The sequence below is a fragment of the Urocitellus parryii genome, chromosome 1, assembly GCF_045843805.1.
Source record: "Urocitellus parryii isolate mUroPar1 chromosome 1, mUroPar1.hap1, whole genome shotgun sequence".
NCBI lineage: Eukaryota > Metazoa > Chordata > Mammalia > Rodentia > Sciuridae > Urocitellus > Urocitellus parryii.
This window is the reverse complement of record NC_135531.1, coordinates 132,613,028-132,640,836: the sequence shown is the minus strand read 5'-3', so window position 1 is coordinate 132,640,836 and position 27,809 is coordinate 132,613,028. Positions and strand designations below refer to the sequence as shown.

The following is a 27,809-nucleotide window of genomic DNA, read 5'->3' as shown; positions in this document are numbered from 1 at the left end:
AAAATCATTTTTCTATCAGATTAGAAAAGACAAAAAAGAAAAAAAAAACAGTGCTGGCAGGATGTGGAAAGAAGCTGGTGTCAAAGCAGTGCCACCTCTCTGTAGATCTTTTGATAACATGCATCAAGAGCTTTCAACAATAATCACACCTTTTGACACCAGTTCCAGAACTTTATCTTGAAGATGTAATTAAGGATGTGTACAGAGACTTAGCTACAATTAATTTTATAAATGTGAAAAGCTGGAAATAACCCCAATGTCTAAAAAGAAGGGAAATAATTATGCTACATCTGTATAATGAGAAACCAGAGTCATTAAATGACATGCAAAATGGAAAAATGTTCACCACATATATTAAGCTATACAAGCCAGTTGCAGTATAATTCCAAAAATGCATAAATATAAACAGAATAAATGGGAAGGCTTGTTTATTTCTGGTTGCTGTGTTTACTATTTTTTTCCATTTTGTTTATGGTTCACTAATTTTCCTCAATGAATGTACATTTCATTTATTATAATTAAAAAAAACCCTAGCAATTATATGAAGGTAAAAAGGAAAGAAAGGGCATTAGTAAAATTTGAATTGACTGAAGTAAAACTGTAACAGATCACTAATCAGTAAATAAACAAATCATTAAGTATTAACATTTCTTTTGAATTAACTAGATTTAATTTTCCTAGCATCAAAGGGAATGAGACCTAAAATATAAATTGACCTGAGGGACAGAAAATAAAGTCACAATACAGGTATACCTATCTTTGAACTGTAAAACTGCTACCAGTTATGTATGTATGTGTGAATGTCTAAATATTTTAAAAGGACATCCAATAAGTTGAAAACTGTGATTCCCTTTAGTAAGGTGGAATTAGAAGAGAAGAGATAAGTTTTCTTCACACAACTCCATGTATTTTGACTTGTTATAACAGGTATGCAAAAATCTAAGTAAAAAGTGCAATTAAGATAAAAATGATGTTTACATACTTATAAAAATACTTAGAAACATGAAGTATGGTATGATTAAAATCATTAGCAATATACAGCAGGGAATCAAATATGCTTCCCCTCATGGAATTTAAATTCCAGTAGGGTGAGACAAACAATAAATAGTTAAGTATGTTAGGAGGCCAAAGTGCTAAAAAAAAAAAAAAAAAAAAAAGGAACTGCATAAGGGAAACTGTCAGTGTTGTGGGAAAGGAGCAAATTGCAAATTTATATAAGTTGGTTAGGGAAGGACTCACTGAGATAATGTTTGAAAAAAAATCGAGGGTTGAAGTTGTGAGTGATGATGAATATCTAGAAGAGCTTCACAGAGAGGATAGAAAAAACAAAGGCCTTTAGGTAGGCTCAAAGAACTGTAATGAGAAGAGTGTGGTTGAGACAAGAGTAATTCAGAAGAGAGCAAGCCTGTCAGAAAGGTAAGAAAATCATTGAAAATGAGCTCTATAAGACATTGTAAGAACTTTGGCCTTACATATCAAGCGAAATAGGGATCTCCTATTGTGATTTTAAGCAGAGATATAACAGGATACCACTGGCTGCTGTGGAGATATAACTTTCCTCTGGTATTGCTACAGAGTTCTCAGCACAGGAATAGGTAAATACAAAACTCGCCAAGAGAGACTACATTCAGAAAGCCGAGCTGCACAAGGGGTTAGAAGCCAGGTCAGGCGAGCCGTCGCCAGGCAAAGTTAGGCCGGAAGACTAGCGACAGGGTTACACAGCAGAAGCTCCGCCCCCACTTCCGTGCACTTCGCCGCAACCCTTTCCCGCCCAAGTCCCGCCCACCAGGCAGTCAGAGCGTCAACGCTCGCGACAGGGTCCGCGACGCATGCGTTTTTGGTCTCGATCGGCTTGGCGTGACGCTCGCTCCTACTCTCGGCCAAAGTCTCTGCCCTGCCCCCTCTTGTACGACCGCTACCCTGAGCCCCAGCTTCGTTCTCACCCAGATCTGGCTCTGCCCAAACCTCGACTTCAATCCTGTGAACAGTGACAGTAGAACAACCTCCAGCACTGCAGACCCACGTCCCGCGCTCCCGTAGTGGCGGTGGTGATGGGCGGGGGTGGGGTGGGATAGAATAGGCGGGACGTGGGAAGGCAGCGGTTGCCTTGGGCCCACTTCCGGAGGACGGGCGGAAGTGGCTGTGGTGAATGGTGGGAGGGGGAAAGGAGCGCAAGGGGAGGGCCGGGCCGCCGGGGGTCGAGGGGGTGGGGCCTGGGCCCGCGGTGGGGACCAGGCCCAGGGCCCGGACTTCGACCCCGGGCGGGCCGTGGTTTCCGGCCGACACAGGGTGGGCGGGATCCAGGTAACGACTCTACGCGCTAGGGAGAGGGTCGTCCTTGCGGCGGATCAATAGGGTTCGGACTATAGAGAGGGTTGCAGTGTCACCCCCTTGCCCCGTGAACACTGAACACGGGATTCTGAAGAGAAGGGTGGGAGGAGTTAAATTCCTGGTGGGGGAGGGGAGGTTATGTGGATGCCACGCCCCTACAGGAAGGAAGGAAGTGTGTGTGTGTGTGTGTGTTTAGGAGTAAACTTAAGAAGGGGCAAAAAGGATGGGCTCTTGGAAGGTTTGGGCTATTACAAGAATAGAATCAGGCCTAAAACATTCCAGGAGAGTGCTTTCGGGAGTGGCCCTGTGAAAGAGTTTGATGGAGATTGGGAATTACATCTCTGACACAATTTTGGAAGGAGAGGGGGAGGTGAGGGTTGAAGAAAAGAGAGCATGGAGTGCATGTAGAAGGTACCTACATCTCGGAATGGAAAGGCTTTAGTTCAGTTGCAGAGAGCTGGCAGATTAAAACACTGAACACCCTAAGAAGCTTGAGAGATCCGATTAATATGTGGTGCCTTAAATGAGTGGAGGACGTTCTTTTCTGTATTCCTTAGAAGACAGTTTCCCCCATTCAGTACTTTTGCTTACTTTTTTTGTACTGAGAATAGGTATGACTCTTATTCTGAGCCACATCTATGTGCCCATATTGATTAGGTGACTGTTTTGGGGTACAGTATGTGAATGAAGTAGATACTAACGTACTTCTTAGGGCTGGGGATCTGACTCAGTGGTGGAGCACTGAATGCACAAAGGCCTTGGTTCAATCCCTAGCACCACAAAAAACAACAAAACAAAACAAAAATAAAAGCTTTCTATAATCTTGCGTGGAATATTTAAGGAAGGGTTTTTAATGATATAGTAATGGAATATAATTCAGAAATGGAGGGGGAACTAGAAAGTCTTAGGAATCTATTCCGGTATGGACTAGATTAGAGAGCATCTTAATGTTTAAATGTTCTGCAGGTTAATACAGATATCAACGGCCTGGGCCATGCGGGTTTTAAGGCCTGTTTCTTCTTATGAGTTCCAGCAGAAGACAGACGGAGGAGACCTCAGGGTGGATGACTTTCCTTTCCTGAGCAAGAGATGCAATAATACTTGGAGTCTGTCCATCACTAGGCTCTGAGCTTAGTAAACCAGCTGAATGAAGGCATGTAACAGACCCCTGGGAGGGACATTGAAATCTGCAGTGGGGGGGGAGGGGCTTGGACACACCCCTTCCCCCCAGACTCCTCCTCCTCAGAGTCCATTCAGCCATGGACTTTGGACCTGGATAAGAGGAAAAAGCTGCACTTTGTTTGGTGGATCTGATTTGGATTCTCGGTTTTGAAAATGGAGTGTTGGATGGGCATTTCATGATCTCCAGGGGAGCAACTGAGAAAAGAAAGGTAAGGTTCCTGTCTCATATCCCACTTAGTGCTTTGGTGCTCCTGTGCAGAAATGTTTGAATGGAAAACACTGGGGATTGGAGTCATTCAGAAAGTCAGGGCACCACCTGTGCCCTGGTGAGAATCCTTATCCTAATGAACTTCACCTCTCCTTTACTTTTCCTATTTGCAAACTTGTAGCCATCCTTTCCTTTCTGAGACTAGAGGGATACCTGGTAAAGAAAGTATTGTGAATAATTAGGATTGTGAGGTTAGGTCCAATGCGGTTAGGCCAAGAAGAACATGAAAAGAGTCAGGCTTCTGAAGGGATATTGGATTAAATTACTTTAAAGGTCTTTCCACCAGTGAGATAATAAATAGGATTTCAAGTCCATTTGGGGTAAGACTCTGAAATGTGTTGCCTAGACAGAGGCAGGCTGCTCTTTTTGGGGAGCTAACTAAATAAGGCAACTAAGTGCAGTGGTGTATGCCTGAAATCCCAGCCAATTGGGAGGTTGGTAGGAGGATCTCAAGTTCAAGGCCAGCCTCAGCAATTAATCGGCCCTAAGCAATTTAGTGAGACCCTGTCTCAAAACAAATAAAAAAGGCTGGGGATTTAAGTGGTAAATTTCCACAGGGTTAAATCTGCAGTTACCTCTTCCCCCCAAATAGGACAGTGAGGAGGGGCTAGAGGTAGGAAAGATAAATTGTTTCTTCCTCCTTCCCCTGTTAAGGAATTTGGGACATGAAACCTCATAGAAAAAATAGAAAACCACCCATCTAAATTTGGGAATCAGTAGGTTTTGTGTTCTAGCTCTGACTTTCTGAGTCAATGTTCAACCCTACATATATTGATCAACTTCTGTTGTTTTCTTCACTTGAAAAATGTTGATAACTATCATGATAGGTCCCTCACAAGATTTACTAGAAGGAAATGAAATAATGATACATTTTGACAAGTACCAAGGCCATGACATATAAAACAATAACATTGGCATTCCTTGACATACCTGTTCGTTACAGTGAGAAAATCTCTAATTAGGTGTTCTTTCTTATATTAAATTACCTTACTGGCAAAAGCCTTAGAAGACATCCTTAATTAAAAGCCTGCCCTGAATTTGTCTCATCTTACTGCTGTTAATACCTGGTATCGTCATATTGTAGAAAAGGTGAATGGATTAAGGACTTAAATTTGAGCGATTATGTCAGCTACTGCATTGGCCATAATGGTTCTCCATTTATTTCTACCAAGTACCTCTTTTTGGGGTAGAAAATTAAAGAGGGGTAGAGGGAAGTTTGCTGGGTTTCTGTTCGTGGCTAAAAGGCTCAGGGGTCACTCCAGGAAAACTGGGCTGACTGGGCTACGCAAAATAACCACACAAGAGACACAAATACCTTTTCCTTTGAGGTCCCTGTGATGGCTCCTCTGACCTTAAGGGCCCACGGGAAGAGAGAGAGAGAGAAGACACACACACACACACACACACACACACACACACACACACACAAGCTGACCCTTTTTATTGAGGAGAATCTATTCAAATGAGGCAAGGGGTCAGGTTTCAGGGGGCTGAGTTCAGCTTCATGATGTCTGCTGTTAGCAGGTTGACTGACATCTAGGTAGGCCACACCCAAGGGCACAGTAAGAGAAGGGGACACACACAAGGCACTTCCATGGAACATTCTATCCTAAACAGGGCAAGGGGTAATATTACAAAGGAATAGGAGATCATAGCTCCACCCATGGGGCTGTAGGAAGACATGCTCAGGCACAAAGACAAAGTCACTTGGAAGAGCAAAGAAGAGCTGGGCAGTCTAGCAGCATGGGTGCCTGACTGCCACATCACCCAGCAGGGGAGTTAACTCAGTCAAGGTTGGTCTCCCACAGAAATTTAAATCTCAAGGGCCAAGTGTCTGTTTGGGAGATAGAGCTCTATTTCTTGGGGTGAATGCTGGTTCTTTCCTTCTTATGCCATATCCCTAGTCTTCTACTCTTTACAATGATAGGTTTTTTCAGACTGAATCTCTTAGCCATGTGTATTTCTGCAGACTGTCTCACTTAAAGCAAACCTGTTCATAGTAATCTAATCACTTCTTGCCCACACCTTCCTTGAACTCTGTTTATTTATGCCAAGTCTGCTAAGAAACAGTGACAACAAATAGTGGAAAGGAGAGGTGGCACATAGTGCTGGGGATTTTGAGATGGTAGAGAGAATGGTGGTCTGGGTCAGTATGGTGATGTGGGCCAGGAAGTTTGTCTTCTGGAATTTCTTTGCTTCTTACTTACTGAGTAACAGCTGGGACTCACATTCAGTGGTGACTGGTAATAATAACTGAAAATCCAGTATTTATGCCTTACTTTCTTTGTTAGATTTCTTTCTTTTTGCCCACTTTCGCATTCTTCCTTGCCATAGGAATCCCTGCCTCCTCCCAGTGGCCTGAGGGCTGGGCAGGCCTGAGTGCCCAGATCACTGACCCTGAGGTGTTCTTCCTTTTCTGGATGTCTGGAGCATAGCCCCTTTGACACCAGCCTGCTATGGGAGGATATGTCACCTTTCACCAGCTTCACACAGCAAATTCCTGGTGCCAGTCTTTGCTTAGGCAGAGGGGATCACAGTGATCCTTTGGTGAGCCCCGGATGCTTTCTCAACTGTCTCTGGTGTTCATGCTGTGTAAGAAGGGTCCTCATTTTCCTACCTTAGAGTCTCTACTATCCTGTGAGTGCTTGTGAGCACCTACAACCACTTGAAGTAACAAGAAGTATTGTATTTGTATAGTGTTGATGTCATGTGAAGAGTCCAAGCTGTTGTGTCAGTATTCCCTCACTGCTTTGTTGTGATGAAGACAGAGTGGCGATTATTTCTGAGTTTGAGGGGAAGCTACAGAAGCCCTTAAGCTGGAAGGGCTTGCCTGAGGGTGGAGTGGCAGACATTGAAATTGCCTGTGCAGTGCAGAGCTGCTTTTACAACATCTGATCTGACAAGGGTGGTTTGGTCTTGCTGCAAACTTCCAGGGAGAGAAACTCTGTGCCCTGTCTGACAGCCTTCCTGGTAAGACATTTCCTCCTTAGGGTAAACCAGAATTCCTCTCTTTTGTCAGAGCAATAGCTCTGCCCTCTACCCAACTCCTGCACAAGATGTTTCTCTCAAGACAACCATCCACCTTATTGCAGGGCCATCAGGATGCCAGGGCCTGGCACTCATGGGGACCAGTGATAGATGGTGTGTTTTTATGTATACCCTTCTTTATTTGCAAAGGAATTGTAGATGGCTAACTAAAAGTTAGATTTCACAGGCATTGCTCATTGATTATTGTGTTAATCTCTTCTCCTTTCTTTGACTTTGTAAGCTGGGTTTCTGTGTCTCTCTGGGGAGACATTTGCACATAATCCAATCCCAGGCATATCTGCAGAATCTAGATACCTGGTCCCTTGTTTCTGCCCTTCTTTTCATGATAGCTTCTTCCCATGCAACCTTTATCAAAAGCCCAAGGTGTGTGTGTGTGTGTGTGTATGTATGTATGTGTGGAGGATACTAGGTATTTTTAAAAAATTATTTATTTTTTAGTTGTAGTTGGACACAATACCTTTATTTTATTCATTTATTTTTATGTGGTGCTGAGGATCGAACCCAGGGTCTCGAACGTGAGAGCTGAGCACTCTACCGTTGAGCCCCAGTCCCAGCCTGCCCTTTTTATTTTCTATTTTTAAGGAGCATGGGATTGGATTATGTGCAAATGGAATAGGAGGATCTGGTTATAGAATAAGATAGAATGAATAGGGACAATATATTCTCTTGCCCACCCCACCCTACTACCACCAAAAGAGAGCTAGACAAACAGAGAAAGAATAAAAAGAAAATTGTTCTAAGTTGCTAAGGCTGGCAACTTGTGATCTTCCAGCCTCAGCTTCCTCAGGCCTGTGCCATTACTTCTGGCCCAAGGCCTCCTTTCCCAGGTCATTTTGGCACTCATTTTCCTGGCTTCTTACCTCTCGGACCAAATGTTTCCCTTTTCTTTTTTTTTTTTTTCATTCAAGAATTTATTTCATTCTCAAATGAAGGACTGCAGAGAGTGGGGAGTTATGCAAATATAGCACAGCCCTCCTTTATCCCTAGCCATCTTGTTTCCCATCTACCTGCCTTACATGGAGGAGTATTATGGTTAGAGGTGGGAATGACAAGACATGGGCTATTCAGTCTTCCCCAACCTTTCAGCACCTGATTATGTCTGTCCATTCTCTTGGAACGTGGTTTTAGTTTCTTAATCTACGGATCAGTTTACCAACCTTTAACACGTTTAGGAACTTCATTGTTTTCCTTCATACTTTTGACACTGAGTGTGATGTGTAGGGCTCCTGTGTCCTTTAATTCCCTTCATAAGGAAAGTGTAGAGAGGGCAGAGGTACAGAGATGCTGGCCTCTGCCTGGCACATGAGCCTGGTTTTGAGTTTCCTGTCACAATCCAGACTGTCAGCTAAACCAGAAATCATAGATACACACATATCCACACATAGTCAAGCCTCATTGATGTGTCAGCTCTTCTCTTATTGTACTTCTTCAGGGCAGGACTCCAGCTGCTATAATCGAGATTTCTCTGGCACACCATTGTGTTCCTGTCATGCTGGGCACACAGCCATCTCAGAGAACAGTAGCACTAAGCATGCATGAGGGGAGAGAATGAGTGCTAGGTTTAGAGGCAGGAATGCCTGGGTCTAAAATCTGGCCATGGTGCTCACTAAGGGTTGTGACCTCCAGCAAGTTAGTGCTTACCCTAAGCCTCAATCTCTTATCTGTAGATTAGAGTTTATGTTGTATACTCTGAAGAGCTGCTAGAAGAGTTAGGAGAGGCCGAGGGAGAGGTCTTGTCTGTGGAGGCCTTTATGCCTGGTGATTCCTTATAGTTTTGTTTTAGCTCTTCACTTACATGCAGGGGCCATTAAGATAAGTCCATCTTTTGGTTCTTCAGAACTCTGCACTATTCTTGGCTTCATATAGAAACAACTTAGCGAGCACACACTGGAGTTCTAGGCTGCCTTGTGCTCTAGATCACCTTGGAGAAACACGTAGGCAGGGGAGGGTCTGATGTCATTGGAGTGTGTCCTGGTGATATAGTGGTGGTCCTTCTCTGGAAAGTTACCCACAGAGCAGCTAGTAGTTATCAGCTCCCCACTCTCACTTCTTAGGGTGAAGGGTGGGTGGTGGTGAACTGAGGCCTCTGCAAAGGGTCACCCAGGGAAGGTTGTTGGTGGAAGGGAGTCAGGCTTATATTGTGGACAGAGCAGGGACTCCCATACACCTCTAAATTACAGAATGGCTCATTGTGATGCCTGGCTTTTACTGGAGTGGCCTGTCATGGAATCCAGTGCTCAGGCTTTAGAGAAATTCTATCTCTGCTCTGGATCCACTGCTGACTCCTCAGCAAACTCTGGTCTTCATCTTTTCTCCACCCTTGTGACTCATTGTCACAGTTATTTGTTACTGAATTTCCTTCCTTTGATTGGCCTGAGTCCTGAAACCCTCCTTCACCTTCCCTTTAGGTTTCTTCTAAAATATCAAAGGGACACTGACTTTTAGGCTTTTCTGGGGGCACTTTCCATATCTCTTTTACATGGCAACCACAAAAGCCTGTGCCTGTGATTTATTCCTTCTCTTCTTAGTTAGGTCTGATGGTCCCAGCAGGCAAGCCTGTGTCTCTGCTTTTTCACTCAGAACTAACCACTTTCATTCTCCACCCCCCAAAGGAAAAAACAAGAAAGAAACAACAACTGGTTCTCACAGTGCCTTTGGCAGCAGGTGTTTCCTCCCTGACTTCCTTTTGACACGGGGTTCCTGTATCACCAGCCCCTCTTGTTTTTCCAATCTAGACTCTGAAGCCTCTCTGGAGTTGTGGGAAGGAGATGGCTTCCAAATCCTTGGGCTTTGTTTGGCAACGCCCTGTTTGGGATGCTCTGCTTACCTGGGGCACACCCTTTGAAACCTTATAACACCAGTTTTGCTGTTTCTCCAAACTCCACAAAGCTCTGGACACTAGAGCAGTTGAGGAAGAGACACCAGAGGAAGTCTAGAGTACAGGGATCTTTTAAGTGTGGGTGAGGTCGGGTATCAGCTCTTGAGGAGTTGCGACTGCAAGTAGGGAAAGGCTTAAAAGTAAGTTATTTTTATGTCCACCCCTGAAATTGGGGACCTAGGAAAAGGTGATGTGCAGATCTTGCGGGTGATTGGAAATTCTGAGAGAGGAGGAGGGCCCAGGAAGGCAGGGTCAGGGCGGGCCCGAGGCGGGGCCGAGAGCTGTGGCTGGCCCCGCCCTCCCCAGGGAAGGGCCACGTTGCCCGCCCGGGAGTCCGGCCCCGGCGCGCAGCAGGAAGGGCTGGTGAGGCGAAAGGGGACGTCAGCTGCGCGAGCGCCTGGGACGCGCAGGGGCACCGGGCTCGCTCCCCGCGTCCCGGGCGGGCCAAGTTTAAGGCTAGGAAGTTGGTAAGTAAGAGTGTGGTAACGCCGGAGTCCTTCAGTTCTAAGGCTTATCCTAGGGAGGGAACTGAGGAAGGCCTTGCGGGCGTGGAGGGACTCTCCAAGGGAGCGAACTCGGGGTATTGCCAAAAGTCCGGATAGTGCTGAGACCCCTGCGAGAGGGGCTTGCCTCGGGACCTGTCTGGGCCGACTTAAGTGCTGGCTGTGCTTCAGTTTCCCCTGAGCCGGGAAGTCGAACTCTGTTCAGCTTTTGGAATCCCGGGGCCTCCAGCTGTTGGAGGGAGGGCAGAGTGGGGAGTCTGTTGTGAAACTCCGCCGCTGGGCGACCGTGGGTGCGGGGCTGGGCGGAGGTGGGATCGCTGCTGTGGGTTTGGGGAACAGGAAGTGACCTTCTCCCACTCCCCCCCAAAACACCCCAGCGTCCTTTCCACAAGTTTCTACTGGTGGTTTTTGCTCAGCCAGAAGGAAAAATTGAACCAATGTTGAAATAAGTTAGAAAACTTTTTTCTACTTGCTTGCTAATGTGTGTGAATTAGGGACCTCCTGCCTTACAAAGCTTGGAGCAGAGGGATTGTAGCTGGCCGGATCAGTGTCCCCTTAGAAGCATGAGCCCAAGGGTGAAGCTTTGCTTGGATTAACCTTTGCTTCTGTAATGTGTTTAGTCTTTACTTTGAATATCACTGGCAGATAATGTTCAGCTTTATTTTCTGTCATTTAAAATGCTTCTCAGATGCTGGCATCCTCCAGGGTCTTCCTTCAGTCTCAAATCACTGCTGCCTCATTTCTTCACATTAAGGAAAACCTGATTCGGTGTCCTGTTCTCACAGAAAGTGAGAGTACTGTAGTATGCCCAGCCTTGGTGGAATGCAAAGGTTAAACTTATTTCCTGTTTGAGGGATTGGGGAAATTGTCACTCATCGTCTTCTAGTCAGTCATGAAGGACCTTGGAGATGACCAGCTCGACCCTGAACTTTACAGATGAGGTACAAGTAACTTGCCCAAGAGGCAACTTACCTGGCCTGTTGGTGCTTGATTGCCTGAGTCCCAGACCTTCGTGCCTTTTGCCATACTAGCATTGTATTTCCTCTACCCCTTTTTTCCTAAGATGAATAACCTGTATCCCATCCCTCCTAGGTCTTCTTTTCTAAACCCTTGAATTATTTAGTGTATCTTCTGACTCCCTTTCACTTTTTCCATCCTTCTGAAATTATGGAGCCTAGTACATGATACAAGAATAAAATAATGAACAAGAAAAATAGTGATTCACATTGATCTTCATTATCTGTGATGTGTCCTATGTGTTCTAAACTTTTTAAGCAGTGCTTTTAACACAGCAAGCAAGGCAAATGGAAGGGATAGTCTGTAGACATTCCTTCTACTCTCTGTTTAATTTTAAAGCTAGACAGTAATTTTTCCCCAATTGCTTATAATTAGAAGTTGACTTATTTGGTGTTTACTTGTTGTTTGAGAAACATTTTTTCCAGAGAGAGGGGACAAGCATGGAATCAAGAGTGTTAGAATGGAATCTGCTTTTAGGCAGTCCTTCAGAGGAAAAAAACCTAAGTCCTGTAGGGATTGGTAGGTCCTGCCCACAGTCACCTGGGTTTTGGTTGAAGGTTTTACATACTAAAAAAACCTCAATTTTCTCCTGCCATTATGCTGATTATGTCTTTAAACTTAGTGGTATAGATTGGCTGTTTCATTTCCCTAAAGGAGTTATTAAAAAACTCAAGAAAGTTAAAATCAACCTTGAGTTGGGCCTTGCTGGCAAATCTTATGAATAATATTAGGAACTCAGGTCAGGATGACATATAGTTACTTTTGTTGTTGTTGTTGTTTGTTTTGTTTAGTTGTTGTTGTTTTGTTCTGGGGATTGAACCCAGGGGCATTTTACCACTGAGCTGCATCCCCAGACCTTTTTAACTTTTTATTTTATTTTGAGAGAGTCTCACTGAGTTGTATAGAGCCTTGCTAAGTTGCTGAGGCTGGCCTTGAACTTGAGATCCTCTTGCCTCAACTTCAGGAGGTTTGGGATTACAGGTGTGTACCACTTTGCTGGGCAGTTGTTCTATTTTTAAAAAAGATTGTTTTTTTTTTTTTTCCCAAAATGACTTTACCCATAAATATTCCATTTCATTCTGTACCATATGTTACAATATGACATTGTCCTTTTCCCTCCCAAAGGTGGAATTTGTGGTTTTCTTCCCTTGAATGTGGGAAGGGACCAGTGATTCCCTTGACCAGTGAGTAAGGCAGAAGTGAACCAAGGTTGGATCAGGAAAAGAATACAGCTTCAACTAGCTTTTACTTTTTCTTGGGACATTTACCTTTGGAACTTAGCCATCATCTTCATAGGAAGCCCAGACCATGTGGAGAGACCACTTGGAGGTGTTCCAGCACTCCAGTTAATGTCTCATCCAATGCCAACCTTAGCTTACAGATGTGAGAGAATGAGTGAGTCTAGCCTTCAGCTTTTGAGTCATTCAGCCTGGGTTCCAGACATAGTAGAACAGAGACAGGTCATCCCCTCTGTGCCCCACTTTCCAAGTTCTTGAGCTATAGAAATTGTGAGAGGAAATAAATGATTGCTATAGTTTTAAGTGACCAAATTTTGAAGTAATTTGTCATTTAGCAATAGGATACTTAATAAGGAAGGGGATGTGAGTAGAAACAAGGCCTCTAAATTTGGACTTGGGGCCAGACTACAAAGGGCAGGGAGAAAAGCATTTGCTCTGCTTGGCAAAGTTACTTAGATTCTATTTTACTCACTATTGCAAGTGCTTCTTTCTCCTTAAGGAGTCACCACAATACTTAGTGGCTTGAAAAAATGGTTTCAGCTATTTCATTCTTGTGGTCTTTCATGCAGTTGCAGTCAGAAGTGGCTGAGGCTGGGATCATCTGGAAGGCTTCCTACCATGTTTAGTGATTGATACTGGCTGTCAGCTGGGACTGAAGTTGAGGTTGTCAGCTGGAATACCTTTCAGTGTCCTGCCCATGTGGTAGGGTTCTAAAAGCAAGTATCTTTAGTGCACCAGATAGAATCTGTTTTGCCTTTGTGAACTTGCAGGTCACATAACCTTACTTCTTCCAGAGTCAAAGGGAGGAAATGTGAACCCTCATCTGTGGAGGGAAGAGTGTCACTGTCATTTTATAAGAAGAGCATGTCGGATAGGATATGTAGTGGTCATCTTTGGGAAATGTAATCCTTCACTTTGTTGCTGCTGTTTTGGTCTTTTTTTTCCCCTCCCCAATATAGTTAATAATGCAAGCATTATGTAGCCACTTGAACTTTACACTTGTGCCAAGCACTTTGGTAGATGCAGAGATCATAGAGCTTTTTTCCCCAAGGAGTAAGGTGAGAGCCAGGTAAGGCCACAGATTCTGTTACCGTGTGAGAGAGTGCTTTGCAAGTATAGTCATGGTAGGCCGGGCTCTGGGATATTATGGAAGAAGTCACCTGAATTGGATCTTAAGGAATATGTGGGTGGCTTGCAGGTGAACTGTGGGTAACATTTCAGGATGAAGGAGCAGCTGGAGCAAAGATGTAGCAGTGTACAGCAGTGTGAAAGTATATTTATTGGAGAAATAGTAGCCTTTTGAGGCCAAAGTATGGAGCTTCTGGGGTTTATGGTTAGAGATAAAGTTGTAAAAGGATGTGAATCCCTTTGTTGTGAAGATCCAAGTGTGTCATATTTTAAAATTTAGAATTTTGTCTTTACAGAAATGATCGGGTGTAAACAGTATATCACAGTTCACCATGTTTATTTCTGTAACAAAATATATAAGTGGGATAAATAAAGACTATACATAACCTCACCAGATCAGATCAGATTTCACCAGATGAGGTTGGGTGAGATTTTACTGCCAAATGAATTTAGAAAACTAGTTTTTCAGTGTTTTTTTTTTTTTTTTTTTGTTTTGTTTTTTTGTGAATTGCAGTTGAGGGATTGTGGATGTGTGTGACATCCACATTGAAGCCAGTTTTTAGATCATGGGCACATTGGCAAATACCAAGGGTTCTACCTAGCACAGCATTGTGGAGAATCCCTGTTCTTATGCAATCTTCAGCTGAAAGGGTTGAAATATGAGCAAGTGGTCATTCTAGTGCTCATTGTCATGCAGGGGATATGGACTTGCATGATCTGAAGACACCAAGGAATATGTTCCGGCAGATGTGAATTGGGGTTATCAAGATAGGGGTGAGCAGATTAGGCATCCACAAGCTTGCAAAGACCCTGAGGGTAGGGTTGAATGTTAGGGGACCTGTAGTGAATCTAGTAAAGTGTGGAAGAAAGAAAACGAGTGACTGGCAAGAATTTATGTTGTTACGCATCTGGCACTGTTCTGAATATCGGACATGGGTTATCTCATCGAATTCTCACAGAACCCAGTGAGGTCTTCTATTATGATTTCCATCTTAAAGGTGAGAAAATTAAGTCTCGGTGGGAAAACAGAGGGTGACCACTAGGCATTGTCTCTGGGCTTTCAGGCTTGCCTTTGTTAAGGCCCTGCCCTCCCAATGGTGGCCTGAGCAGCACTCAGAGGAGTGGTTCAGCTCTTCTGGCCAGGGTCTCAATTTAGGCATCACTCTGCACACAATCAGCTAGCTGCTGGAGAGTGCAATGCACTCATGGTCTGTGTATTTTTACATACTGTTAACTTCCAGATAGAAGTGAGCTTCCTGTCTTAGAGAATATGTGGATAAGCAAGGACCATGGGGTGGAGAAAAAAAACATTGGGGGCAGAGGCAGGACTGGGCTGGGGTAGATTTTCCTGTGGGCTCTTCATTTACTCTAGATGCTTGTGGACTTGCTAAGATCAATCCACCGAGGAGGTGGTTGAAGATTACATTGATCTGCATGGCTTAGAAGTGTGGGGAAGGAGGTTGTAGTCCACCTAATTCCATTGCTTAGAGAATAATGAAAAGTAATCCAAAGGGTACTGAATTCATCTGAAGGATTGAGACCCCAAGGATATAGTCTCTTGGGGTTTTGTCATCAGTCTGAGAACTTGCACGTCTGAGGAGGCTCATTGATAAATCAGGGACAATCTGTTCTCTGAGCCCCAAGGAAGCACATCAGTTAATGGAGTTCAGCCTCTTTTATTTTCCCCCCATCCTTTATTTAAAGACTTTCTTGCTTAGTCACTTAGGACACAGGAAGTTAAGGATAGGGAATTCTGGCTAGTAGTTCCAACATTGACCACATCCTGAAAGGGAGTGAAGAAACTGGAAATCTGTGCATTTTTCTATTCTTTATACTATAGTAGGTGAGCCTTAATAAATAGGTATGTAATTACACAGTTAAATGGAAAAAGACTTAAGGTTTCTTAGAAGACTAGTGTTCTAGAATTGTAGGGGTAGCTGGTTTCTGGGAGGGATACCAAGTGGTGGTGGTAGATGGAAGCAGGGACTGGGAGAGTTTCTCCACAAGGGAGACAGACTCCAAGTCTCTTTAGAGATCTTTCAGGATCAGTTCTTTGATACCAGATCTGTTGAGACCCCATAGCTGTAGAGATGAGGTATAGGACCCAGGCTTTTGGCTAGGATAGAGTACTGGGTTGTGAGGCACAGAGTTACTGGCAAAGCAGTTGGCACAAGAACATACATGCTTGAAGCCTTGGGGTATGAAGGGTTGAGACCAGAAGCAGGAATGCCATTGAGTTAATTGGTTTGGAATGGCAGCTATTTGAGAATTAGAGTGTTTCAGATCTTTTAAGAAATGGGGTCTGATAGAGTATAGAGGGTTGGTTGGGGCCATGTCTTTTTCTTCTTGGCTGTATGTTTTTCCAAGAGCCTGGCAGAGAGCAGATATGTGATACATGTTGTGAGGTGATTGAGCCATTCTGGGCAAGCATATTGTCTCAGTTTGCCTTGTTGAATGTGCCCAGCTGTGGACATGCTAGTGGATGAAGCTATTCAGATTTGTAGCCATGTTCCCATATCTTATTTAAAAAAAACTATTTGTAAATAGTTTAAATCAAAAATATTGCAAGAATAAAAATGGTATGAGGACATCATAGTCAGGGCCCTCTACCTCTAAATACTTGGGGTATATTCCCTAGGAGTTGTGATATCCTCTTGCTTAACTCAGTAGTTAGCAGTCATTTAATATGAATACTCTCCGGTTTGTATTCAGTTTTGTCATTTTAGTCAATTTTTTTTAATAAAACATTTTTGAGGTATAATGGACATACAGTGAACTGCATGTTTTGAGGTACAGTTTAAGTTTTAACCTGTATATACTTATGCAATTATTGCCACAATCAAGATAATAAATTTATCTGTGCTTCCAAATGTTTTCTAATATCCTTTTGAAATACCCCCAAACACTGCCCCTGTCCCCAGGCAACCAATGATCTGTTTAGTTATATTTTCTTGAGTTATGTAAATAAAATTTAGTGTATTGTACTTTTGCATCTTGCAAAATTATTTTGAGATTCAGCCATATGTTGTATGTATCAGTAGCTTATTCCTTATTGTTTAATATTACTCCATTGTTTTGGTAAGTCACATTTGTTTTTACATATTCCCCTGTTTATGGACCTTTGGGTTATTTCCAATCTTGAGTGGTTTATGAATAAAGCTGCTTTAAACTTTCTCATAGTTTTTGTGTGGATATCTGTTTTATTATTCTGGGTAAACCATGTATACCTAGGAGTGGTCTTGCTGGGTCATATGGTAACTGTTTTTATCATTTTGACAAATAGCCAAACTGCTATAAAATGACTTTGGATTTATATCTCATGGCATATAAAAAAATAACTCAAAATTAATCATAAGCCAAATGTAAAACCTAAAACCTGTAAAATTTACAGAAGAAAACATAGGGAAAAATCTTCATGACCTGGGATTAGGTCTCTTAGTTATGATGCCAAAAGTGTAATACATATTAAAAGAAACCCTGGCTAATTGGACACTACCAATTTTTTTTTTTTTTTTTTGGTGGTGGTACTGGGGATTGAACCTGGAAAATCCTTACACATGCTAGGCAAGTGCTCTACCAATGAGTTTGTCCCCCTGGCCCAAAATTAAGAACGTCTGTTCTTCAGTTACATTAAAAGGATAATAATTTTGTCAGTCTGATGGGTGGGAAATGTTAGGATAGTTTTGTTATGAGTGTAGTTGAATATATTTTTGGTACGTCTAAGGACCATTTTTGTATATTTTCTTTTGAGTTACCCATTTTGAAGTGGTCCACTTTCTATGGAATTTTTGGCCTTTTCTTTCCCTCAAAAATATTTTTTTTTTTTTTTTGTACTGGGAATTGAATCCATTTGAACCCAGGGGTCCTCTTGTACGTCTGTAGACCTTTTTATTTTGAGACAAGGTCCTGTGAAGAAGCTGCTTATTATGGCCTTTTATATATAAAATATATAAATCTTTTACTGCTCAGGCTACCTTCAAACTTGAGATTCTCCTGCCTTAGCCTCCCCAGTTGCTGGAATTATAGGCATGAGCTACCATGTCTTTCCATCAGTTAGTTTGTTGTTGTTGTTGTTGTTATTGGGGATTAAACCCGGGGTGCTTAACCACTAGACCACATCCCCAACCCTTTTTTACTTTAGAGACAGGGTCTCACTGAGTTGCTAAGTGTCTTGCTAAGTTTGCTGAGGCTGGCTTTGAACTAGTGATCCTCCTTGTCTTTGCCTCCTGAGTCACTGGAATTACAAGCATGAGCCATCACTCCCAGCTTCCCCTCAGTTTTTAAAAGGCCTTGTCCCCAACCTTTTTAATTTTTTATTTATTTTTATTTTTTATTTACATAGGGTTACATTAAGTTGCTTAAGGCCTTGCTAAGTTGCTGAGACTCATTTTGAATTTAGGATCCTCCTGTTTCAGCACTCCTTTTCTCCCAGCTGCTGGGAGTACAGGTGTGTGCCAACATGCCCAAGAAAAGTTCCTTCTTTATTTAAAGTATTACACTGATTTGTCCTTTACGTTGCCAAAATTCTCTCCCACTTTTTCATTTGTCTTTTGACTTTCTCATGATGTTTTTATCCACACAAATGTGTTCCAATTAATAAAATATATAAATCTTTTACTGCATCAGGATTTTGAGTAATACTTAGAAAACCTTCCACTGCACTCAGATTCTAAATCTTTTACTGCATCAGGATTTTGAGTAATACTTAGAAAACCTTCCACTGCACTCAGATTCTAGAGGAATTTATTCAGGTTTCTTCTAGCGCATTTATAATTTTATTTTTTATATTTAGATTTCTGATTCACTTGTAAGTTATCCTTATATTCAGGTCAAGTTTTACATTTTTTGAATTGATTATAATTATTATAACCCTGTTAACAATACTGTTATTTCTCTAGTAGTTGAAAATATCACCTTTTTCATATACATAGCTTTCTTTGTGTCTAATTCTGCTTCACTGCATGGTCTGTTATTTGTACCTGTAGCACAGTTTTAATTATAGAGGCTTTATAGTATGTAGTATTTTAATATCCGGTAGGGGCAAGTCCTTCACAACTCATTTTTATTATTTGCCTTGATATTCTTGTGTGTTTAGTTTTTCATGTTGGATTTATGTCAGTTGATCTATCTCCATAAAATTATTTTTATTGGGATTTCTTTAAGTATTTTTTAAGATATATTTTTAGTTGGTGATAGACCTTTATTTTATTTATTTATATGCAGTACTGAGAATTGAACCCAGTACCTCACACATGCTGTACCACTGAGCCCTCTTATTGGAATTTCTGATGGTGCTGAAATGTCTTAACTGAGGAAAAGGGAGATTCAAGTCTTCTTTTGTGTTTTTCAGGAGGTTTCTTGTTAAAATTATTTCTCAGTATTTTATAATTTTCTTGGTTTTTCTAAATAGGATTTTCTCATCCACTTTTTCTTCTAATGAATTAATATGTATAGATATGACAGCTATTGTTTTTTTTGTGTTTTTATGTCTGCTCTCTTGCTTTGTTCTTTATTTGGTTTTATTTTATCATCTAGTGTCTTAGGGTTTTCTAGGCACATTCTTGCAGCATCAACAAATAGAGATAATTTTACTTTCCCATTTCTGCCTGTTTTCTGTAGTACAGTTGTATTGGCCAGTACTTCCTAGAATGTTAATAGCCGTGGAGATTATGGGCAATGTGGCTTTACTCCTGAATTTATGGGAATGCCTCTTGTGTTTCCTTATTAGGTTATCATGTGATACATGATTTTTTAAATCAATAATCTTAGGACAGTTTGATTTGAGGAATGGGAAGAAGAAGATCTCACCTTTTACTTCTTCCTCCTTTAATCTCCGCGTGGAAGATGGGAAATGAAATTTGTCAGATAAAGAAGGGGGAGTTGGTGTTCTTTTGTACTCTCTCTTCCACCTGTGTCATTTACTACCTCCCCTGAAAGCATGTATTGCTTTTCTGAGGACTCATTAGCTCAATTTGGAGGTTGGAGCATGGTACCCTAATCCTAGTTTAGGCAAAGGGCAACTCTTTTCTAAGAGAATCTGGAGTGAGCCTGCTAGCTTCCCTTCTTCACATTTTCACCTGTTCTGCACCTCACATTCTTTCACCCCATAGGGTTGTGGGGCTATGTGTCTTTATGGTGATGGTTGGTTTTTCTCTCTCCTCTCTTTAGGTTCATGGCTGCTTCCTAGTCCCATATTCTGGAGGAAACAATCCTAGAACCGTGGGCCAGTGAGCCAGGCAACCAGGCAGCCTTAAGCCCTCTCTTTGCCCGCCCTCCCCTGTGGGGGCCAGGATGCTGAAGAAGCAGTCTGCAGGGCTTGTGCTGTGGGGCGCTATCCTCTTTGTAGCCTGGAACGCCCTGCTGCTCCTCTTCTTCTGGACACGCCCAGCGCCTGGCAGGCCACCCTCAGACAGTGCTTTTGATGATGACCCTGCCAGCCTTACCCGGGAGGTGACCCGCCTGGCCCAGGATGCTGAGGTGGAGTTGGAGCGTCAGCGGTGGCTATTGCAGCAAATCAGAGAGCATCATGCTCTATGGAGCCAGCGGTGGAGGGTGCTTACTGTGGCACCTCCTGCCCGGCCTCGTGTGCCTGTGACCTCACCGCCAGATGTGATCCCCATCCTGGTCATTGCCTGTGACCGCAGCACTGTTCGGCGCTGTTTGGACAAGTTGCTGCATTATCGGCCCTCAGCTGAGCACTTCCCCATCATTGTCAGCCAGGACTGTGGGCATGAGGAGACAGCCCAGGTCATTGCTTCTTATGGCAATGCAGTCACACACATCCAACAGCCTGACCTAAGCAACATTGCTGTGCAACCAGACCATCGCAAGTTCCAGGGCTACTATAAGATTGCCAGGCACTACCGCTGGGCATTGGGACAGATTTTCCATGAGTTCAAGTTCCCAGCAGCTGTGGTGGTGGAGGATGATCTAGAGGTGGCACCAGACTTCTTTGAGTACTTCCAAGCCACTTATCCACTGCTGAGGGATGACCCCTCCCTCTGGTGTGTATCTGCTTGGAATGACAATGGTAAGGAACAGATGGTGGACTCAAGCAAGCCTGAGCTGCTGTATCGCACAGACTTTTTCCCTGGCCTGGGCTGGCTACTGTTGGCTGAGCTGTGGGATGAGTTAGAGCCCAAGTGGCCTAAGGCCTTCTGGGATGACTGGATGCGTCGGCCTGAGCAGCGGAAGGGCCGAGCCTGTGTGCGCCCTGAAATCTCAAGAACGATGACCTTTGGCCGAAAGGGTGTAAGCCACGGGCAGTTTTTTGACCAGCATCTTAAGTTTATCAAGTTGAACCAGCAGTTTGTGCCCTTTACACAGCTGGACCTGTCATACCTGCAGCAGGAGGCCTATGACCGGGATTTCCTTGCTCGTGTCTACAGTGCTCCTCAGCTACAGGTGGAGAAAGTGAGGACCAATGATCGGAAGGAGCTGGGGGAGGTGCGAGTACAGTACACAAGCAGGGACAGCTTCAAGGCCTTTGCCAAGGCCCTGGGTGTCATGGATGATCTCAAGTCAGGTGTTCCCAGGGCTGGCTACAGGGGTATTGTCACCTTCCAGTTTCGGGGCCGCCGTGTCCACCTGGCACCCCCACAGACCTGGGATGGCTATGATCCTAGCTGGAATTAGCAGTACCTGCCTGTCCCTTTTGGGTCCCTTTCTTGCCATACCATGAGCTGAGATAGGATAGCAGTCCTTGGGCTGCATCATCCTGTCTGTTTTCCTTTTGGGTCCATTTTATCATCATCTTTTTGTTTGTTTGTTTTGAGTGGCATTCGAGTGCACAAATGATAAGGTGAGGGTTTATTCTCCCGTTTTCAAGGGAGTCAGAAGGGGAACCATTCTGGGGTATGTTGGGGTGGAGTATTAAGCAAGAAACCACTGTGTGGTAGTGGGAGACTTGGGCTTGTTGGGACTGGGATTGTCTATGTCCTGAGTTTTCTCCAAGTCATCTGTAGAGAGGTTGGCAACTAACTCTTGACCAAGCCTCCTCTTTCAGCCAGGGCATGAGCCCTGTACTACTCTTCTTCTTCACCTACTATGTGGGGCTGGATTATGTGAGAAGGGAACATTTGGGGCCAAAAGGAGACTAACCAAAAGGGTTTCACCATGAGGGGTGGGGTAGAGTTGTTCCCCAGGCTTTACTGCCTCCAGCTCTTCCTTCTTACCCTGACTTCCTCTCAGGTCTTCATTCTCTGCAGCCTAGCAGTGTGTGGTTTCTAAGATGAAAAGTGGAAGAGGGAAAAGCAAAACCCCTTCTCAGCTCATGTCAGGGCAAAGATAGTAGGGGGAAAGCCTGTGTGGGACTACCTTCCCTCTTTTTGCCTCAAAGAGACCTTGTTCTTCTCCCCCTCCTTTCTAAAAATAAGTCCCTTCCCTGTTGCTTTAGGAAGGTTCCACACTGGCTTTGGTGGGAAATAAATGAGCTCTTTGTGTCCTTTTGCCCCTGGGGTTTGGTCACCTCCCCAGGAGGCTTTGGCTTCTGGTGGCTTTCCGCATATGAGTTAATGTAACTGAAACTAGGACAGCCCTGTCCATGCATCAGGTCCTGCCCAGCCTCCCCCCAAACGTTGCCATGTCCTTACAGACCAGGATGCAGATGGCAGGTTGGAGAGGAATTTGTATGTTTTTGTTTCTTGCTTGATCTCGGTTTCATGGAAGAAAGTGGAATCTACAGAATTATTTTCAAAAATAAAGTAAAGGCTGAACTGTCTGCAAAATGTGTGTGTGTGTATATATCTTTGGAGAGGAGGTGAAGGGTAGGGGAGCAAAAGTAAAAAAAGGGAAGAATGAGCAGCAAGGGAAGGCGGGAGGGTAGGGGGTAGATAAGTTGAAGGAAGGAAAGTAGATGATTATAATTGGAAAAACAGGAAGGAGAAAGTCATCCAACAGCTGAGGAAGGACCAGCTGAGAAAGAAAGGCCAAGCTTGAGGGTGTAGAGAGCCCCCAGGCTCTACTCCTACTGTTAATCTCTATATGTGGGCTATGTTACCCTCAGCAGGAGGTTTGCAAGCTAGTTTCTCAGCCTTGGTCTGAGAGAGAACCAGGGCATCTAAACCCTTTAAGTAACTGTTTTGGGTTGTGTGCTTTCTGCTGACTTGGGTAGCTCCCTCTCCCCATAGGGCAGTGAGCTCCAGGATACATAGTGGATACCAGGGTCGGCTGTGCAGGGACACTTTAGTGACCCTAGTGAAAATGTTTTTTTATACTAGCACCCAGAACACGCACACATACACATACCAGATGGTTCCTAAAATTATCCATGTCATATGTAATGCATTCTGAGAATTTCTATTTTCTGCTAATTTTTTTCTTTTTCTTTTTCTTTTTTTTAAATGCTGCTTGTGACCCCATTAACTTGATTTCATTAGTGGGTTTGAAAAATCCTGGGGCTAACTGACTTCATTGACAGAAACCACTTTTGAGCTTTATACCAGATGTGTATGGCAGAGGTGTCTGGATGGGTTCTGCATAGAAGGGATGGGCACTGGGGAAACAGCTTCAGGACAGCTATTTTTACCTTTCATATGGCCTTCCCTCCATAAGTCTTGGCTTTTGCCCTTCTCTTATCTTGGTCACTCTGGTAGGATTGCATTCATTGAGTTGAGTGAGTCATCCCCAAATGTGTTGTGTGAAGTCTCTGGCCAGGCCTTCCTGAGTCTTTAGTGGATTTTGTAGTAGAACCCTATCAGGGTTGGGTTGCCAGAGGACAGGCCAGGAGGGTGGGAGGTGGAGGACAGTTAATGTTAGATAAAACCACCACTTTTAAATTCACTTTTTTTTCTTAATACATGTTTCTATACTCTTCCACATCTTTCTTTATACCTTGGTTATATACATACCAGATTTCTTACATATATAAACAGATAAAATGTTTATAGTTGTGATTTAGATATGAGGTCTCCCTCAAAAAGCTCATGTGAAACAATGCATGAATTTTCAAAATTGAAATATTTAGGTTATGAGAGTTGTAACCCTAGTAAGTGTATTAATCTTCCGGTATGGATTAACTGGACAGTAACTGTAGGCAAGTAGGGTGGGGCTGGAGGAGGTAAGTCACTAGGGGTGTGCCTTTGGTGTTTTGGGTTTTTTTTTTTTTTTTTTTTTTTTTTGTCTCTGGTGAGGCTCTTTCTGCATCCTTATTGCCATGGCCTGGGCTGCTTTCCTCTTCATGTATTTCCACCATCATGTTCTGCATTACCTTGGGCCCAGAGCTGTGGAGTCAGCTGACCATAAACAGAGCCTCTGAAATTGTGAGCCAAGATAAACTCTCCATTGTTCTTGTCAGGTCTTTTGTTCACAAAAAGACTAAAAGCTGACTAAAACATTTATCAATAAACCCACATAGTAATGTAAATATTTAACGTATATAGCTTTCTATAACATACAAATTTATAGTACAAGTTTACTGTATTTATTAAATATCTTTAACAAATGGGATTTCAAACTTCCTGACAGGACCTATGTAGAGGTAAGTGGTTTGCCACTGGAGGGGCCCTTGAATCTCCATCTTTTCTCCCACTCACCTATTGTCTAACCTGGGCAAGTCACAGGGAATTTATAATTGGGAGCAGAGGTCAGAGAACCTTGCTGGTGGGGGCCAACTGCTACATCTCCTTTTCTGAGGCATAGAGAACAGGTCTGGTAGCAAAAGTCATGGTGGTGATGTACCTGGGTCCACTACATGTCTGACTTTGGATCAGCCATTTGTCCTGCCAGAGCCTCTTTCTGTGGGGCCAGAACAGTAGTGCCTCCTGGGGTGATTATGAAGAGTAGTATGTGTGGAAGCAATGTAAACAAAGTCCCATAGAAATCCCTGTCTCCATTACTCTCCTTTTCCTCCTTTTCTTGGTGGTCATTTTGGTCCCCCCTACTAATGTTCCCTGATCTCACATGTGTCTGGAGGGAGCAGAGTGGCAGTCATGAAGTTTGAGAAGGAAGGGGGCCAGGTGGTACTAAGGCTGTTAAACTTTCCCCTACTGGCTCCCTTGGCTTATTTGAAGTCTGTGTCTTTTTTCTAATATAAGACTGTCAGACTTAGATTCAGATGCATATAGCAAGAAACCCAGAATACTGTGCCTTACGGCAGTGAGAGGGTAGGGTTGGCATAGTAGTTCCTGATGCCATCAGGGCCCCAAACACCCTACATCTTTGTCTTACTCTACTTAGCCTAAGGCTTTCATCCTAGATGTCACTTCTTGGCTGCAGTAGCTCTATCCATCACACTTCCATTTCAGGTAGGAAGAAAGAAGAAGGAAGAAGGTGGTAAAAGGTAGATGCCTGTTGCCGTCTTCCTTTCCGAAAGTCCACAGTGCCTTATCCCAGCTCCCTGGTCAGAACTGGATCATACAGAGCACCTATCAACAAAAGAGACTGGGAAAAATAATTTTTCAACTGAATTGATTCTTATTCAAAACAAGATTCCTGTTACTGAGGAAGAAGGGAGTAATTTTGTGGGCAACTAAAGAGACCTGTACCACACATGAGTCCTGGAAGACCAAACTTGGGGTGATTTGGAGTGGGCAGTATGATGGGGAGATTGAGGGAAGTGCATTAGGAACCATAATCTGGTGAAGGGCAGAATTAAATCTCAGGTCCCTAACCCTATAGTTGTGTGAGAAACATGTCCAGCAGTGCTCAAGGAGGTTTGTGCTAGGCTTTCCCAGGGTCACACATGACAACTGAAATCCTTCAAGGCCACATACAATAATAGAAATGCTGATTGACAAGCACAGATGGACCAAGGGACTGGTCATCTATTTTATCTTTCTACCATCTTCAGTACCTGGCACGTAGCTCACAGTCCAAGATGGTGCCTTCATTCCAGCCACCAGGAGGAAGGAAAAGGAAAAGGAGAACAAACTTCCTTCTTTACAGAATGAAATCAGTGTACATAGCACATTCCCTCATATTTCATTTACCAGAATTTAATCTAGTTCTCTTAGTTGCAGGGGAAGTGAGAAATGGAGTCTTAGCTTGGCAGCCATGTGTTCAAAAAACTAAATCTTCTTTTACCACATATGTAAGAAAGGAAGCATGGTTAATGAGAGGCAGCTTTCTCTCTCTCTCTCTGTCTCTTTTTAAGTACTGGGGACAGAACCCAGGGGCACAATACTGCTAAGAATAGCAGAGTCCTGTTTATTTTTTGTTTTGAGACAGGATCTTATTAAGTTGCCCAAGCTGGCCTTGAACTTTTTATCCTCCTGCCTCAGCCTTCTGAGTAGATGGGATTATAGACATGTGCCACCATGCCTAAGAGGCAGCAGCATTCTCTTGAGTACAGGTAATAAGGCAAAATCTGTCAAAAACCTTCCTTGGAAATAATGTTGTTTACTTTTAAAAATTTCTACTTAGAAAGGGAAAAACCCTTCAGAATCAGGGGTGAGTAGTGATGAGGCCTCACCAAGGCCCCTCCATACTTTCCCTGAGGAAGGCAACAAGAACACCCCACCATGGGAATGGTTGCCTTGGTCCTACATGAAACCATGCCATGCAAATGAGAATGTGAATCTAAAGGTGTATTAGTCACCTTTCACTGTAACAAAATACCAGACACAGGCTATTTTTGAAGTAAAGAGAGTTTTTTTTTTTGTTTTGTTTTGGCTCATAGTTCTGGAGGTTCAAAGTTAAAGATTGGAGTGCATGTCAGGATAAGTGTTCAGATCTCTAGCCACGCAGCCGAGAATGGGCAGGAATCTTACAATCATCTTTGGGAAGTATACCCCCAGTGACCTAAGACCTTCTCTACAAGGTCACAAGGCCTTGGGTTTCTTAACTTCCTAATAATAACACCCAGGGACCAAGTCTTTAACATGGGCCTTTGGAGGACATTCAACATCCAACTATAACAAGGGGTTGTGACTTCTGATCCTAGTTTGTTGAAACATTCAGCTTAAGGCCTTGAGTGTAGGAGCTGCCATGTAAGAAGTCTGACTAAGCTGGCAACAGTGGCACTTGCCTGTAATTCCAGTGATTTGAGAAGCTGAGATAGGAGGATTGCAAGTTCAATGCTAGCCTCAGCAATGTAGGGAGTCCCTAAGCAACTTAATGAGATACTGTTTCAAAGTAAAAAAAATAAAAACAACCTGGAAGGTAACTCAGTAGTAACACACCGCTGGGTTCAATCCCCAGTACAAAAACAAAACAAAAATAAACATCCAAAGAAGCCTGACTACCATGAGACCACTTCACTGGAGAAACCAGATGAACTGGTTGGTAGTTTGCATCATCTACTGTTATGTGAGTGAGCCATGTTGGATATGCAGTCCTGTACAGCCTTTAGATGTTTGCAGCCCTGGCCAACTTTGAACTGAAACTGCACAGGACACCCTGTGTAGCAATTGCCTAGCAAAATCCCTTGATAATTTCTGACCCACAAGTTGCAAGAAAAAGTTGTTTTTAGCTGAAGTAATTTGAAAAGTGAAAGTATAACTAGAAGATCTTATGTAACCAGAATGGAATGTTTAGACAAATATTTTAAAAATTAGAATTTTTAAGCATTTACTCATTAATACCCAGGGGTGAGAATATTGTTATATAGGAGACTATTTATATTATTTGGGTAGAAGTTGTCTTTGAATTAAAGCATGTGAATATCTTTTTATTCTCCCCAAATGTTTTTTTTTCAATTTTTTATTTAAAGTATTATCCAAGTTGTTATTATGGAAGTTTTCTAATCCATAGGGAAACTGAAAGAATTTGCCAAGAATACTCATATTCTTTCCACTGAGATGATCACAGTAATTAATATTTTACCATATATAGACCCATATACCCATTTATTTTTCTCTCTACCATTCAATAAAAGGTTGCAGGCCAAATTTTTAAAATAACATTTTTTTAATAATCATGTAAGTAGTATGTGTTCATTGTGTAACTATTAGAGGTTTTGTTTTGTTTTTTTAAATTGAAATAATTTACCATAACCCTACTGTCCAGATTAACTACCTTTAATTCTTGGTTTGCTGAATAAATTTCTAATCTGACTTTGGTCTTCATTAGGTACTAGTGCCCTCTACTGATGACTGGGTGAATTGTTTGGTAGTGAGATTTTTATTTACATAGTCTATTATGAATTGATTCCCCAGATTACTTACTTACGGATGAAGCAAGAAAGTTAGTTTTCAGTTTTCTGAAACTGCAAAACAGAACTTGATGACCCATATCTAGGGGTTTTATTAAAAAGTCTTGGGCAAGACCTCACCTATAAA

The 27,809-nt window shown here is 42.9% G+C and overlaps 1 protein-coding gene across 6 annotated transcripts; it reads left to right on the top strand.

Moving 5' to 3' along the window:
• The first annotated feature begins 1,823 nt into the window (after nt 1-1,823).
• On the top strand, nt 1,824-22,312 carry Mgat1 (alpha-1,3-mannosyl-glycoprotein 2-beta-N-acetylglucosaminyltransferase). Of its 6 annotated transcripts, none has more exons than XM_026381623.2 (3): nt 1,824-2,045; nt 3,298-3,722; nt 19,762-22,312. In XM_026381623.2, the coding sequence occupies exon 3, from the start codon at nt 19,885-19,887 to the stop codon at nt 21,226-21,228; it is 1,344 nt and encodes a 447-aa protein (XP_026237408.1). In that variant the 5' UTR covers nt 1,824-2,045; nt 3,298-3,722; nt 19,762-19,884; the 3' UTR covers nt 21,229-22,312. The 6 variants fall into 6 exon arrangements, with proteins under 6 accessions (XP_026237408.1, XP_026237410.1, XP_026237406.1 ...); XM_026381625.2 differs by having other exon boundaries at nt 1,843-1,906; XM_026381621.2 differs by lacking the exon at nt 1,824-2,045 and adding an exon at nt 2,163-2,304.
• The last annotated feature ends 5,497 nt before the right edge of the window (nt 22,313-27,809 follow it).